The following is a 16,300-nucleotide window of genomic DNA, read 5'->3' as shown; positions in this document are numbered from 1 at the left end:
CGTGATAGCAGGCAATTGCGTGCAAGCACTGCTGCTTACAGAGATAACATCGGTCGTTGCACGCACTCGTCAAAGGCACATGGAGAAAACTGGTAGCAAAGAAAAACTATTGTGAGCGCGTACTGCGTTGTTGGAACAGGAACTCTGGTGGCCTTCCCAGATTTTTAGCTTTTACGCGGCTGCGACATGGCTGTCAGGTGAGCGGCTTTCGGCCGGCGGCAGAACGCTTCCTTGCGCGCGCACGGCGAGGCTCGCGGCCGGTTTTCGCAATTAGGCCGTCACGGAGAATTCGTGAAATGTCGACATAGCATGGCGCACGCTATGGTGCCCGTTCACAGGGCCACTTTCTTTTCATGACAGGCACAGTGGCATTCGCAACAAATGTTCAAACAAAGGCATCCGGAACGCACGCTAAACTTGAAGCTATACTTTATAAATGCTTGCCGGAATGAAGAGCCTCGTATTCCCGAGGCAGTCACAGCAGTTGGATGCGATGTCGCTGGCGTCACTTGTCCTGGTAACGGCGCTGTGTTCCACCGCACTCGCTGCGGAGGATTGCTTTAGCTCAGGTGCGTCTTCCTCTGTTGCTTCAGTGTCGCCGCTCATCGTGAGAACATTAACGGTTGTTGCGGTGGGAAGATCATCTCGGATTTCCTTCTTTTGTTAACCCAGGTCCCAGTCTGTTATTACGGAGATAACGTATCGAGCACGCTAATAACAGACTGACATCTTTAGGCAGAGAATACCATTTTTGGACACTTGGGTGTTAGGAAACGTGATGGTGGGCAATACAGTGTCTCATAAATGTGTTAGCAGGATTAGCAGAAAGGAACTTGCTAATATCGATGCGTCTAGGCCAACAAAAAAAAAAAGCACACGAAAGTGCTTTTGTGTGCTCCTTAAAAATATGTCACGCCTCGGAACGTCGCGACCCCACTATTTCTTTAAACGGGCTCACCCATCTTGAGATAAGCTGCTGCAGTGATGGAGCCAGTAGACACTTTGTTTTCGACATAGACGGTTGTAAAAACTCACCGATAATGTCCATTATCATGAAGTGAAGCTAACTCTTTTTCGAAGATGAAAAATAAACTGAGCTTGGCGCCAATAGTTGGCGCCTGAGGCTGCTCTTCAGGCGTTTTCGGAGATTGACAGCGAGCAAGCGGTAACTTTAGTTTTGCATAGAACATGGTTTAAAGGTGCACGGAGGACAAGCGAGCTTTAGGAGTAGAGTACAGGGATGTCTAGGTTATTTAGGTGTGTTCTTTAGGGCCCGTGAGTGGTGCTCGGAGAAAGCCACATGGCTCTTGCTTATAAGCAGGAGCGTTACATATATATTTGACGTCTTTTTGTACGATGTTGTATAGGGTAGTGTTATTTTTGTTAGACCCTGAGAGTGGTTCTCAAAAAAGTGGGAGAAAAACTGTCGAAACCGAAAGCAGGTTGTAACCGCGTCTTGGTGGCCGCCGGCCCGTGGGACGTTTTTGACAATGAAGGTAGTGGTGTGTGACAGGAAATGGCTAAAGAAGGGAAATATTAAGGGCACCACGTCCGGGATCGCCATACACCAGAGGTTGCAAGATAAAGGCGCCAAGTGGACAAAAGCAGTTTTCGCTCCTAGCAAAGGCAACTCGGACCGGAGATGCACTTCGAGGTAGTCGTCCTAAAGAGGGAATTGCGGCGGATGAGACCAAAGGATGGCTTCGTTAGCGATGACATCGACTTCAGCGATATGCCAGCTGGAGCTGTAGCCTGGTGACTAAGGGGCCAAACGATGGCATTTTTAGGAGGCCCATGTCTCTTGAGCAAAACCCACTAAGAATTGTCAATAAATATGTACACAACGCAGATGGTTTAAGGAACAAAGGCATAGGTCACGTTAAGAAAATTAGGCAGCATAAAAGTACTATGATTATCTACAATAACATGCGAGACAAAAAAGAAGCCAAGTGGTTAGAGCTTGAGGAACGACTGAGCAGAGAACTCAAAACAGGGATTTAGAAGCTCCGTCGCTTATCGACAGCGACATCTGGAAAAGTTGTAACACAAGAAAAAGAGAGAGAAAAGGAGATGGAGTGGGCATACCGATTTCCCAGAAGTCAGACTGGTGAATACAAAGTCCACTTGTGAGAAACATCTTTGGTTGACCGGAACAATTGCGGGAAAAGATACAATCCCTGGAGTAGCTTGCTTATGGACGGGGAGTAATGGTAAAAGAAACAACCAACTAGAGCACTGCGTGCATGAACACATCAGGGAGTCCAAAAAGGTTCGGCAGCATGTTACACTCCTGTAACACATGAAGGCGAAAGCTTGCTGGCAGACTTGGCAATGCACTAAGTTACACGCTCGGAGTCGTCAGACTTCTTGGAAGACATAACGAACCGCAGTGCGAAGTAAGCGCTTGGCAAGCCGTTGTATGCGAGCTTCGAGCTCCTCTATACTTTGCCATCTGGCGTTTCTGCTTTCGCAGTTCGGCCTTTCGCGCGCCCGTAGAGCGACTCGGGCCAACGACGTTTCTCTTCAGTAGCACTCGCGGTCAAACGCCTTGCTCCTGCTGCTTCGCACCTCGTTTCTCGCTGGTCGAGCATCCTCGGCCGTAGCATACTTGAGAGAGGTGTATACAACGCTTTATTGATGGTTCGGATGCTTGTTTGGAGCTTCTTCATTATTGAACACATGATGTTCTCTGCGTTGTATGGGTTATTTCAATGAATGTATGCACTGTTCGCTTCACTTTGCTGAGCGCGTGTAGCCTCTGCCTTAAGCGGGTATGAGACATTGCATTTTTTGCTTGCTTACGGTGGTATGAGCCATTGCTGATGATGATATTTTAATACCACTGGACTATACGCCACGTTTTTTACGTATCAGCCGTTGCAACGATCAACTTATGGCTTATTTTCGTCTTATTAGGGCAGAAAACATATTCCTAGGTGCGAATAACGCCCACATTGAAAAGCTGAAGAAATACACGGACTATAGCGGGAGACTATTGCTTAAATTGTGCGAACAGCACAGCCTAATTATTGTAAATCGGGAATCTGTGAGGTTAAGTTAAAATGGGGATCCGGTAATAAGCGGCTGGCTATGAATTACAGTTTGATGTAGGAATAAATATAGAGCAACTTTCATAATATGCTACTAGATGAGAAAGAGTACTAGAAGCTTGGAAAGTGACAGAAAACATATCAGTTAGCACTTTGGACATCGAAGCGGGAAACAGAGTGGAGAAGCATTGAAAGAACACCAAGTTAAATTTCAGTGATCAACAAACAGCTAGGATATCAGCTAGCATAGAGCAGGAAATAGAAGCAAGCAGCAAGAAACTGACGTTACCGTGAACTTGAGGACATAAGAGTAACAAGGTAATTGGTACAAAGTAAAAAATAAAACCCTGTTGTGGTAGAATAAGGTAATCAAGATGTCATAAAAGAGATGCGAAAAGCAGCAAGAGTACACAGGCATGCGAAAAAGGCACAGCTGTCAAAGGCGCAAAATGCACAAAACGAAATTGATACAGACAGCCGAAATGAGAAGTACGGAACCTGATGCAGGAGAAAATAAAATACAATAATAGGTTGACTGCAGGAATACGTGAAATACCTGGGGAGAAGTGAAGTTGCTCAGGTTTACAGACAAGATGCCGAGTGGAACACGCGCGAGGTGGAAGAGGCAATGAAAAGCGTTACAGAGAACATGCGGAGTCATTCAAGAGCAGTGCAGACCAGGACAGGAAAAGCTGAGAGGCTGATGTGGAAAAGAAACTGGTCGTGAACAACGCTAAGTGAAACAAAAAACGGAGGAGAAAATACCATGCTGTACGGCAATAGGACTGAATGGAGTACCAGTGAGGATAGTTAATAAACGGGCTCAGAAGCAAACACGCCAAACAAAAATATGAGAAAAAAAGCCGTGCTGGAGAAACAAATCCAAGATAGTTGGCGATGAATTAGAAGGAACTAGGTTTTTAAAAGGCGATACTAACATCAAATTATGCAGAATGATCCCTATATCGCCGTGGAAGTACGCAGGCTAGCAGTGCAAGCCACGAAATTGAAGTTTGAAGCATAAGCAGAGGAGAACCAGATGACGGATGAACTACAAGAAGAATCCAGAATAGGCAGGTACATAGACGATACCATATCGATTCGAAGACGTTAAGCGGCTCATTGAGCGAAAAAGCCGGCATCCGCCGTCTGGATAAGCGAAAAACGGCACCTAAATTTCCATTGGCTGCAACGCTACGTACAGAGCGTGCCTCGAAGGAGCGGTGTTGCGTGAGGGGAGAGGGCACTGCCGCGACGCCACTCTCGCTCTCGGAAGCCTGTGCTATCCGTGCGCTCCGTGTACGCCTAAGCTCAGGCCTCCGTTCTAACTGCGCCTCGGTAATCGCTAAAAATATCAATGCGTAAGAAACTGAATAAATTCGAAAGAAAAAACGTTGGCTGTAGAGATTGTTGAGCCTACGAACCCACGCTCAGAAGCCGAGTGTCTTACCGAATCGGCTAAACGAGCGCCTCCTAGATAGCAGGCCTGTCCACTCTTGTTCATGACGTCATGCTACGAGCAGTTGGACCAATATTTCCCTTGCAACGCCCGGCGAGACAAAAGAGGTTACATCAATATCGCCCCGGCTTACTCGGGAGCGTCCCCATTACATTCTATGTCAGTCCGGCAGGGTAGCACGACGTCGCCGATCGAAGTGCGCCGGCCGTGTACTATCTAGGAGACGTTGGCCAAGTGTGTCAACGCGCTCGTTTGCCCGCGAGGAGCTTATAATTCGAAGGACCGCTCAGAAATGTTCAATTGGGCGTTAATACTTTCGAATTCAGAACTCACCACGGATGTGTTTTTGTCAATACTGTTATGATCGACATGTCATGTGTGAGGAGCATTCAAACGGGCTTCCCCACGTCAACATAACTGCCCCCTTCTCCGAAATGGCGTCACTCGTTTCTCCGAGCTGACACAAAAGGATGGGCGAAGGGAAAGATAAGCCACAAGGTCAAGACGGCGCTAACCCGTTTTACACGAGCTGTCAAAAAAGGATAGAAGAAGAAACCGAAGGTCAAGACGACGTCACGCTTTTCGCCGAGCTGGCACAAAATGATATAAAAAAAAACCTAAGTCCAAATTAACGTCACCCGTCTTCCCTAGCTGACACCAGGGATGGGCAAAGGGAAAGACAGGCTCCGGAAGAAGACGGCGACGACCACAGGACCGCCGGAGGTTATTTAAGGCCGTGCTGGCTCCCTTGTTAATAAGAACCGCTCGAGACTCAGATTAGAGTCACATCCATGTATCAATGAAGTGAATACACTCTTTTCTACGATTTTATTCGTCATCACGATGGCCGGCTTCGTCGTCGCTTCCTGACTCCTGCGGTGGAGATCCACCTCACCCGTTCGAGATTATATCAACTGGTAGGCAGCAATGGGACACTCCACCTTTCGTCCTGGCTTCAGCAGAATGATGAGCGCTTGACATTGTTTGAGAATTTGCCAAGTTTGAGCTCGTGTGTTTTCTAAAACTGCAAATGAGTTTCTTTACGTGCAGGCTCCTATTGAAAGCTTCCTCACGTCACAGCAGAGTAAGAAAGTCCTCGTTCGTGATTGACCATGGATTTACGTAAATGGAGAAAGGGAGAGTTGTTGTTAATTTGTGAAGAACTGAGAACTGAGGCCGGGAAAAGTCAGAGAAAATTCACTTGATTGAGGCTATCGATAAGTGCGGGGTTCTTGAGGACGAAATTTCAAAAGCATGGGAAGGGATAGAGAAACGAGGTGAGAAACTAGAAGAAAGGCAAAGAGCTGACCAAGCTGAACAAAGAATTGCACAGGAGAGGCAATTCGCTGCAGAAGAAAGACAGAGAGCTCACGAAATAAAGCTAAAAGAACTAGACGTGCAGCGGGATCTGACCATGCAGTCGGCAGATAACATCTCAATAATTTAAAGATGCTCAGGTGAAGCAGTAAAAATAAAGGATCGCATGCCGTCGTACAAGGTAAACGATGAGATGGGATTGTTGCTCGTTACTTCTGAACGAACCTGCGAGAAAAACGGATTGGCGCTAGAGAGTTTGCCAGAACAGATTCTGACCGTTTACCCTGGCCAAGCAACCGAAATAATTGCAAGGCTAACGAGGGACGACGCAGATGACTATCAGAAAGTAGAAGCCGTGCTGCTAAGGCACTATCGGCTCTCAGCGGAGGCTTTCCGTCGTCGTTTTCGGGAGATGGCTAGAACGCCGGGCGAGTCTTTTCAAGATTTCACTTATACGCTGAATGCCAATTTAATTGAATGGCTAAAAGGGGAAGATGCGTTCGGTTGTAACGACAAGGTTGTTGAGTTGATCCGCTTGGGGCAGTTCTATGGGTTTTTGAGCGGAGAGATGCGCCTGTGGATTCAAGATAGGTCGGGCGAAAAGGGCTTGGAACGTGCTGCGGTGCTAGCAGATGAATTCGCGGCACCTCACGAATCCGAGCGAACGTGTGTCAGGCCATTAACGAAATTTAGTAAAGAGGGAAACAGGCGCGCCTTTCACATCGAGAAAGCAGAGATGGGACCGAAAACGTGCCGACCGATAATTCAGGCCAGAATAACACCACGGCGAAAGACGAAAAAAAAATTGGCAAGAACATTGGAGGCTACAAAACCGGTCGTATGTTTCCGTTGCCAGAAGCCTCATGGGGACCTTTCGATCGGCTGTCGGAAGCCTAGAATTGTTTTCTCTTTTGTGAATGGTGACAACAACAACTTGACGCTCTTGGAACCCTACCTTCGCGACCTAGTAGCGAATGGAAAGCCATGTAAGGTACTTAGGGACTCAGCGGCGACAATGGACATTGTCCACCCAGCGTATGTGAAAGTTGAGGATTTCACCGAGGAATGTTCGTGGATGCGGCAGGTAGTTGGAGGAAAATAGTGTTTGCTTGCCCATAGCCAGAGTGAGGATTGCCGGGCCGTTCGGAGTATCGCTGACCGAAGCCGCAGTATCGCAAAATCTGTCCAAACATTATCCCTACTTCAAATCGCTCCGAAATGCTGCTGAAGAAGAAGGGCCTGAGTTTGGGCGACCATATGGCCCAAGTTCTCGCGCGTTCAAAAGCTCGGGAGATCACGGCGAAGACAAAGCACGGCAGTGAAGCCAAAAGTGTGCCTAACGACATAGACACTCAGGAAACACCACCAAAAGGCAGTGAAATCGGTGACGAAGACGCTAGCAAAGAGGCATGCGGGTCAGTAGGACTACCGCAGCCGGAGCTAGCAGAGGAATTAGAAACTAATTTGGTACTGCCGCATTCGGAGGGGTTTTGGACCTACTGAGGGTTGATAAAGAAGGTCTCACGGCAGAAAAAGAGAGCGATGTATCCCTCGACAAGCTGAAAGAATTAGAGGAAAATGGTATAGCCAGAAAGAACATCACTTTGCAACGCCGCAGTTATCTCTTGTACCGATAGTACACAAACACGAAGGGAGTACAATATGATCAGCTTGCTGTTCCCTCAGAATTCTAAGCTGCAATCCTTAACCTGTGCCATGGAAACGAATGGGCGGGTCATTTAGGCATTAAGAAGACTAAAAATAGGTTACTACGAGAATTTTTTTGGCCGGGATGCTTCATAGATGTAGGAAATCATGTCCAGACATGTGAGGCTTGTCACAAAGTGGGAACGCTACACGAAACGAGGAAAGCTCGCATGAAATTGGTTTCTGTAATCACGGAACCCTTCAAACGCTTAGTGGTTGATGTGGTGGAACCATTCTCCGTGACTAGTTCAAGGTACAAATACATTTTGATAATGATTTGCCCCGCAACCAAGTTCCCGCAGGCCGTTCCCCTAAAATAAATCAAGTCGAGGTGGTTGCAGCTTTACTCTAGGTGTTCCCTCGACTAGGTTTGCCATCTGAGCTGCAAAGCGATCAGGGCAGCGTATTCACCGGTGACCTTACTACCACCTCCCTAGAAAGGTGCGGCATTCTTATCATCTACAGTTCAGTGCGGTATCCGCAGAGCAACAGTGCAGAAGCGTGGCACTCCGGGCTGAAAAGGGCACTGCGGGATTCGCGTTGCGATTAAAGAAATTACTGGGAGGCCTGCGTAGCGGCCACTATGTTTAACTTGTGGTCGGTGCCGCATGAAGCCACAGGGTCTAGCCGGGTCGAGCCCTAGCCGAGCTTGTTTATGGGAGGTCGCTTCGATCTCCGCTTCAAAGGGTGCGCGAGGCATGACAAGGGCATGGCGATGATCCTACAGTTGTTGAGTACGTATTGGAACTGCTAGAGCGGTTGCAATCTCGTCAAGAGCTGGTGGAAGCAAACATGAAATCCGCCCAAAGGAAAGCTAACGTATACTACGATAGGAACGCTCGGAAGCGGACTGTAGGAGATACGGTGTTTTGCTAGCGGCATCTCGAAAGAAGAAGCGAGACGTTCTTTGAAAAGAAACTGTGGAAGTCATAGAGAAGCTCTCAGAAACGAAATATTGCCACATCCTATATGGTCGCCGCGGGTATGTGCCAGGCGATGAGAACGACGCTGAAGTAGCGCGCGAGTGGAAAAACAGAGACGACAATGACGTCGCGTTGACTGCTCTGAGTGCTTTCATACGTCCTCTACGTCGGCTTTCCCGTCTCCTACTAGGTTGCGACACTGGTGGAGGTGCGGCGCAGGATTGCCTCATGCTCGGCACCCCTTCGCGGAGCCATACTTCGAAAGCGGAATCACCTTCGTTCGTCAAAACTCCTGTTCACCGGTACAGTCGCCGCCTGCTAGGCCTGACGCCCGAGTTCAACCCTTTGCAGGACCCTGCTGAAACGCGTCTACCTACTTCCGCCATGGCTACTGCAACTCCACCGCAGGTGACGCTGCAGAATGCTAAGATACCAGAAAGTTTCCATGGCGACGCTTTTCAAGATGTCCAAGATTGGCTGGACCAATGTGAGCGTGTCGCCAGTTATAATGACTGGGGCTCCCATCAAAAGCTGTCTAATGTCTATTTCGCGCTTCAAGACAGTGCGAGGATGTGGTTTGTGAACCGGGAGAGAAGTTTGACCACATGGAATGCCTTCCGCACCCAGCTGCTAGACACGTTCACTAGTACCGACAGAAGAGACAATGTCTAGCGCCTACTCGAATCCCGTATTCAAAAACCAAACGAGAGCGTTGCCATGTTTGCAGAAGACATGGCCCGCATTTTCCGCAGAGCAGACCCTCAGATGGCCGAAGAAAAGAAGTTGCGCTATCTCTTGCGCGGAGTGAAGGAGGAACTGTTTGCCGGGCTCGTGAGGAAACCACCGACGACAGTGGCCGAATTTAGCAAGGAGGCTACCGCTATAGAACGGGCATTACAGCAACGGTACCGCCAATATGACCGCAAGAGCTCGCCGGTGAATGCTTCAATTCTACCTCAGAGCTGCAGCACGTCTCTGCGTGAAGTAATCCGAGAGATTGTGCGAGAGGAGATCCGGCAGCTCGGGATCTCTCCCATGGCACCAGCGATGGCTTCTGTCGATGATATCGTTCGGGAGGAAGTTCGAGAGGCCTTTTCGTCGCTCGACTGGCAGGTGGTGCCGCGACAATTAACCTACGCGGAAGGTGTCTGTCGTCCACCTCCCGCCACTTCGATGCTGCTGACACCGTCGACCACTACGACGCAGCCATCACCACCACCCCCGATGCCCTATCTTCGACAGTCACAGCCGCCGCCAACTATGCCATATCGCCGCCAATTGATCGCTGCGCCTCGTTTCTACGTTTCTACGGCGAATCCCCTGCCGGATACCCGCTTCGAAAGACCGATTTGTGGCGCACCGCTAACCGCCGGCCGCTATGCTTTCATTGTGGCGAAGCAGGACATGTTTACCGCGCGTGTCACTACCGCGCGGCTGGGTATGCAAGATTTCCCAACTGCAATTACCCTGTGTCTGATGCTGCTCGTAGCTGCGACGGAAATTCTACAAACTTTCGGCCAGAAGGTTCAACAACGCCTCGATCGCGTTCCCCTTCTCCGGCTCGTTACACCCCACCGACCCGTCGCGATTTTTCTGACGCCTCTAGGGGCAGGTCCCCTAGCCCGCGCCGGGGAAACTAGACGCAGCGACCTCCGTGGATGAGGTTGCAAACCGGCTAGATATCCCCGACGATCGACGACTCTACAACTCCGACGACTCCAACCACACCCCCTGTAACCGACGCCGTCAGCGCCGATCTTGTCGTTTGCATTGACGGCCACTAAGTGGCCGCTCTCGTCGACACTGGTTCGCATTTTCCGATAAGTCAAAAGCTGGCCGATAGGCTGATAAAAGTGAAGACGCCGTGGACCGGGCCCAGCATCAGAACTGCCGGCGGCCAGTTGATGACGAAGACTGGAAAATGTACAGCCAGGATAGTAATCGCCGGTGCAACCTTTGTCGCCAGCCTCGTCATTGTCTTTGAGTGTTATAAGGAACTTATATTGGGGATGGATTTCTTGAGAGAGTACGTTGCAGTGATTAATGTCCGTGACCTCGTCGACACATTTTCTACGAGCTCAGACGACGTCGACCCCACGGAACACCAGCGACCCCGCTTACGTATCGCCGACGACGACGTCACGCTTCCGCCGCGAAGCTGTTCCCTCGTACCTGTAATCTGCGACAATTTGAACACCGGGACTGGCGTCGCTGAACACATCGACGCACTGGTACTGACTCAAGGGGTTTCCATCGCCAGGGCCGTAATTAACGTACACGACGGACATGCTGAACACCTGCTGACGAATTTTACCAGGGAACGTCGGCACATTGTTAAAGGCACGGCTGTTGCTTACTTCGACGAATTTACTTCATACAGGACTGCCTCTCAGTGGACGCCACGTCCACGGTGGTTATGCCTGCCCCTGTGGTTGACATCAGTCCCACCTTATCGCCCGTGGAATGCAACAGCCTTCTTGAGCTCATCGATGAGTTTAAGAGCTGCTTTTCATCCACGTCACGAGTTAGTCAGACGCCGCTCACTAAGCACCGTATTGTCACCGAAGCCGACGCCAGACCAATTCGGCAGAATCATTATCGTGTAGCACCTCAAGAGCGCGAGGCAATACAAAGACAAGTGAAGACCATGCTTGAGGACGGAGTTATTCGGCCCTCTAAGAGTCCTTGGGCATCGCCTGTCATGTTGGTGAAAAAGAAGGAGGGCAGCCTGCGCTTCAGCGTCGACTATCGAAAATTCAACCAGATCACAAAGAAAGACGTTTATCCGCTACCGCGTATCGACGATTCGCTGGACAGGCTACGAAACGCACATTACTTTTCGTCGATGGACTTGAATAGCGGCTACTGGCAAATAGAAGTTGATGAGAGAGACCATGAGAAGACCGCTTTTGTGACGCCCGACAGACTTTATGAATTTCAGGTGCTCCGCTTCGGTTTGTGTTCTGCACCGGCAAAGTTTCAACGATTAATGGATATGGTACTCTCAGGCCTCAAATGGCAAATCTGTCTGGTGTACCTCGACGACGTGATTGTTTTCTCCGTCACGTTCGAGGAACACTTACAGAGACTAAAGACGGTCTTTGAAGCAATACGCTCAGCCAGTCAAACTTTGAAACCTGAAAAGTGCCATTTTGGTTTTGAAGAACTTCAATTTCTCAGTCACGTTGTTAGTCGTGAAGGTGTCCGGCGTGACCCTGATAAAATCTCTGCCGTCGCTAATTTCCCAACGCCATCAGATAAAAAGCCAGTGCGACGTTTTATGGGCCTTTGCGCCTACTACCGACGGTTTATCGCGGAATTTTCGCGTATCGCACGGCCATTGACACATCTTCCCAGAGAAGATGTCCCCTTTATGTGGGGTGAAGACTAGCAACAGGCTTTTGATGACTTACGGCAATGGCTGCAGACACCTCCCGTGCTCGCAAACTTTCATGAAGACGCCCCTACGATTATTCATACTGACGCTAGTAATGACGGCCTTGGCGCAGTGCTTGTACAGCGGCAGGACGGCGCCGAAAGAGTGATTCCTTACGCCAGTAGGACGCTATCAAGGACGGAGGCTAACTGCTCTACTACAGGAAAAAGAATGTCTCGCACTGGTGCGGGCCGTCCTGAAATTTCGGGCACATTTGTATGGTCGGAGTTTCACCGTTGCCAGTGATCATCATGCACTTTGCTGGTTGACTAATTTAAAAGGTCCAGCTGGTCGGCTTGCGCGCTGGAGCCTTCAGCTCCAAGAGTTCGACTTCACTGTTGTATACAAATCGGGGAAACGACACGCCGACGCCGACTGCCTTTCTCAGTCTCCTGTTGAGACTGCCGTGCACGACGATGATGACGCGGCTTTTCCAGGCGTGCTAGATACTGTGGCTGTTTCACGCCAGCAACGCGAGGACGCAGAACTTGTTCCTCTTTACGAGTACTTAGAGGGAAGAACAAGCAGCGTGCCGAGATTATTCGCCAGAGGGCTGCCTTAATTCTGTTTACGCCACGACGTTCTCTATAAAAAGAACTTTTCACCTAGTGGCAGCAGCTACCTACTCGTCATTCCCTCATCTCTTCGCGACGAAGTCCTACATGCCTGTCACAACGAGCCGACCGCTGGTCACTTAGGCTACACTCGGACATTGGCAAGAATTAGGCTAAAGTAGTATTGGCCGAGACTTGCGTCGATCGTGAAACGTTACACAGACATGCCTGGATTGCCAGCGCCGCAAAGCCCTACCCGGCAAGCCAGCTGGACTGCTGCATCCTGTTCAGATACCGCAAGCGCCGTTCGAACAACTTGGCATGGACCTTTTAGGTCCGTTTCCACTATCTACTGCCGGAAATAGATGGATAATCGTCGTCACGGATTATCTTACTCGATACGCCGAAACAGGTGCTATCCAACGTGGAACAGCAGCCGAAGCAGCGCGATTTTTCGTCGAAGCCGTCGTCGTAAGGCATGGCGCTCCCGCAGTGGTCATAACAGACAGAGGATCTGCGTTCACGGCTGCGCTTCTGGATACCGTGTTGCGACTAAGTGGTACCACTCACCGAAAGACCACGGCTTATCATCCCCAAACCAATGGGCTGACAGAACGTATGAATAAGAGTCTGGCAGACATGATATGTACATCGACGTCGACCACAAGAACTGGCACGAGATTTTACCATATGTTACATTTGCGTATAACACGGCTCGCCAAGAGACAACACGCGTGACGCCTTTCAACCTCGTTTACGGACGCGAAGTGACAACAATGTTGGACGCAATGCTGCCACACGAGTACGGTGACGACGAAACTGGTGCCGAGGAATTTAGGCAACGCGCAGAGGAAGCCAGGTGGCTTGCGCGTTTTGCGAATCAAATAACAACAGGAATACGATGCCCGACACTACAATCTTCGGCACAGACCCGTCACATGCAACGTCGGTGACCAGGTGTGGATCTGGACTCCGATTCGTCGGCGGGGGCTGCCTGAGAAGCTCCTGCGAAGATACTTCGGCCCGTACACAGTACTGCGCCGCATCAGCGATGTGAATTATGAAGTTGTCCCCGACAGCCATAACTGCTCCAAACGCCGATGGCATCTGCCCGAGGTTGTGCACGTGCTTCGTATGAAGCCATACTGTTCCTCATGACCCAAACTTTGCACCGTCTGTGCACAGCCTTCAGCGGTTGGTGCATCGGGACGATGCCTTTCTTTTCAAAGGGGGGGGGGGGGGGGGGGGCAAATGCCACATCCTATATGGTCGCCACGGGTATGTGCCAGGCGATGAGAACGACGCTGAAGTAGCTCGCGAGTGGAAAAACAGAGACGACAACGACGTTTCGTTGACTGCTCTGATAAAGTGCTTTCATGCGTCCTCTACGCCGGCTTTCCCGTCTCCTACTAGGCTGCGACAATATGCCGTCAAATTACCGGGAAGGCGTAAAGAGCTTAGAATGTACCAGACGAACCTAATGAAGCCAGAGCGCGAATCCATAGTTCACCTGGCCCTACCCAAAGAAGTGGAAACAGAATTTGCTTATCTGATGCCGCCAACGGAACTTTCTAAAGTTTGCGCGGACATAGGTGCCGACCAAAATTTAAATCCGCGCCAGCGAAGCGAACTGCCAGAGCTCGTGGGTGGCTTTGAAGACTATTTTTTTGGATAGAACAGATAGAACTAGCTTCATATTAAGCTGGTATCGGACGCATCTATTCAGTGCAGGCCCTATCGAGTTTCACCTAGGCAGATGCAAATTTTGGAAATAGAGATCCAGAGGATGCTAGAGCTAGGGTTAATTGTACCTTCCGAAAGCAAGTAGACGTCCCCTTTAATTCTGGTGGAGGCTCCAGGGAAAAGCCCCAGGCCTTGTATCGATTACCGCAAGATAAATGCCATAACCAAGGATCAGAATGACCCCGTTCCTAAACGGGAAGCGCGGGTAGAAACCATCAGCCGGGTTGAATTTGTATCCACTCTAGACTTAATCAGGGGTTACTGGCAGGTACCATTAACCGACAAGCTAGCCATTACACCACCCTCACATCCTCTCTGGGTACCTTTCGGCCTCATGTCCTCCCCTTCGGATTAAAAAGCGCTCCATTTTGTTTCTCACGATTATGGATCAGGTTCTGAAAGGAATGCAAAACGACGCTTTTCCCTACTTAGATGGCATCGCAGTCTTCTTCATAATTGGGAGGATCGGGAGAAAAGCCGACGTTAGCTATATAGGCCATAAGCTCGGGCGTGGCTACAAACGCCCCCTTGAGATAAATGTAGCCGCCATATGCGATTACCCAATACCTGTAACGAAAACAGATGTCCGTTCCTTTTTAGAACTAACAGGTTATTATCAACATTACATCCGTAACATTTCAGAAATCGCGAGTCCCCTCACGGACAGTTTACGAAAGAATGAACGCGTGAAACTTGTGTGGAACGAGCAAAAAGAAAAATTTTTCTCAACCTAACAGCCGCTTTACCCGATAAACCGGTCTTGAGGACTCCTGTTTATAATCTTCCTTTTCTTCATAGTAAAATATGTTTGCGCGCACAACTGACAAGGACACAGCGAAGGGGGACACACGAGCGCTTACTCACAATTATTTTATTTTCGGCAAGATACAGAGCATACATACCCCAGCTATCAGCGCTGAGCATGTGCAACAAGAGTAGTCAGTAAAACAGAAACAGATTAAAAACACATTAAGAAGGTTCGACCAGTATTTAAAGAAGCGAATTAATTTTCAGTGATTACAACCGATGGTTGGCTTATGCATCTTTCAGCGCACTTTTTAATATGAAATGCTTCTGTGATTTCACGTGTTAGTTTTTTATCTGAAAAAATATTTTACTATGAATTCGTACGAACTCGCCCAACTATCAGTTCTGATTCCTTTTCTTCTGCAGTGCGATGCAAGTGATCGAGGCTTGGGCGCAGTGCTCAGTCAGAAAAATGAAAACGGTGAGGAAGAACACTCAGTAATGTTCGTAAGCCAGAAGCTGACTGTCCGCGAACTTGCCTATAGTACTTCAGAAAAGCAGTACGCTTGCCTGGTATGTGGAATACTTAAGCTCCAACGTTATCTGGCCCGATCACGGTTCCTAATAGAAACTGACCACTGTCTTTGGACTTGGCTTAGAAATACGTCCCAAAAGAACGGCAGAATTCTTCTGCAAATGTCTAGAGATGTCAGGTACAGGAAAGGATGCGACAATGCCAACGCAGACGGCCTCAGCCGTAGCTTCCTTGTGTGAAGCACAATGTCGTAAAGGCCCTCTTTCGTTCTTTGCTTTTTTTCGAAGTCCTTTTCTTTGTACGTTTTGAATTTAGGATTAATGCTATTGCCGGGTTTCAATGCGTTCTCAGTCTCCCAACAAACGTGGCTTTCTCTGGAAAAGGAAACAAAAATTTTATCCATTGGGCTGGCTAATATATGCACTGAAATCTGCTTTCTCCGTTGTTAATTTTTAGAAATCAAGGACTTCAGGTACGGTTCAGATAAGGGTTATGTGAAAAACGTGTGAACTTGGCAGTTCTCGTAGTTGGTTGGGTGCTCGCTGTTTGTTGTGCCTTGGGCTGAACTTGGTTTATTGCCAGAAGGTGTTACCAGGCGGGCCTTGGAACGATCGGCGAAACGAAGCAAGAAGCACGGAGTCTACCGATCTCTTCGAGGTGCTTGGATACTGCAGCCCCTTCGAGACCTCCTGTGGCGGCGGACGGGCTGTTATGATCGACCTGTCAGTAGCGAGAAGCATTTCAACGGGCTTCCCCCCGTCAACGTAATTACACTCTTTTCTGAAATGGCGTCATCCTTTTCGCAGAGCTGACGCAAAAGGATGGGCGA

The 16,300-nt window shown here is 49.2% G+C and overlaps 1 protein-coding gene across 2 annotated transcripts in view; it reads left to right on the top strand.

The window, feature by feature from the left end:
- Positions 1 to 468: 468 nt before the first annotated feature.
- The window catches only part of LOC140216674 (uncharacterized), a 267,143-nt gene continuing 251,311 nt past the window's right edge, over positions 469 to 16,300 (top strand). For both annotated transcript variants that reach the window (XM_072287031.1, XM_072287030.1), the window contains exon 1: positions 469 to 569. In XM_072287031.1, coding sequence (XP_072143132.1) covers positions 494 to 569 — 76 coding nt within the window. In that variant the 5' untranslated portion in view covers positions 469 to 493. The remainder of the gene's footprint in view (positions 570 to 16,300) is intronic.

The sequence above is a fragment of the Dermacentor andersoni genome, chromosome 3 (genome assembly GCF_023375885.2).
Source record: "Dermacentor andersoni chromosome 3, qqDerAnde1_hic_scaffold, whole genome shotgun sequence".
Lineage (NCBI taxonomy): Eukaryota > Metazoa > Arthropoda > Arachnida > Ixodida > Ixodidae > Dermacentor > Dermacentor andersoni.
Note: the sequence above shows the minus strand (reverse complement) of the source record. Positions and strands in the feature narration are given on the sequence as shown.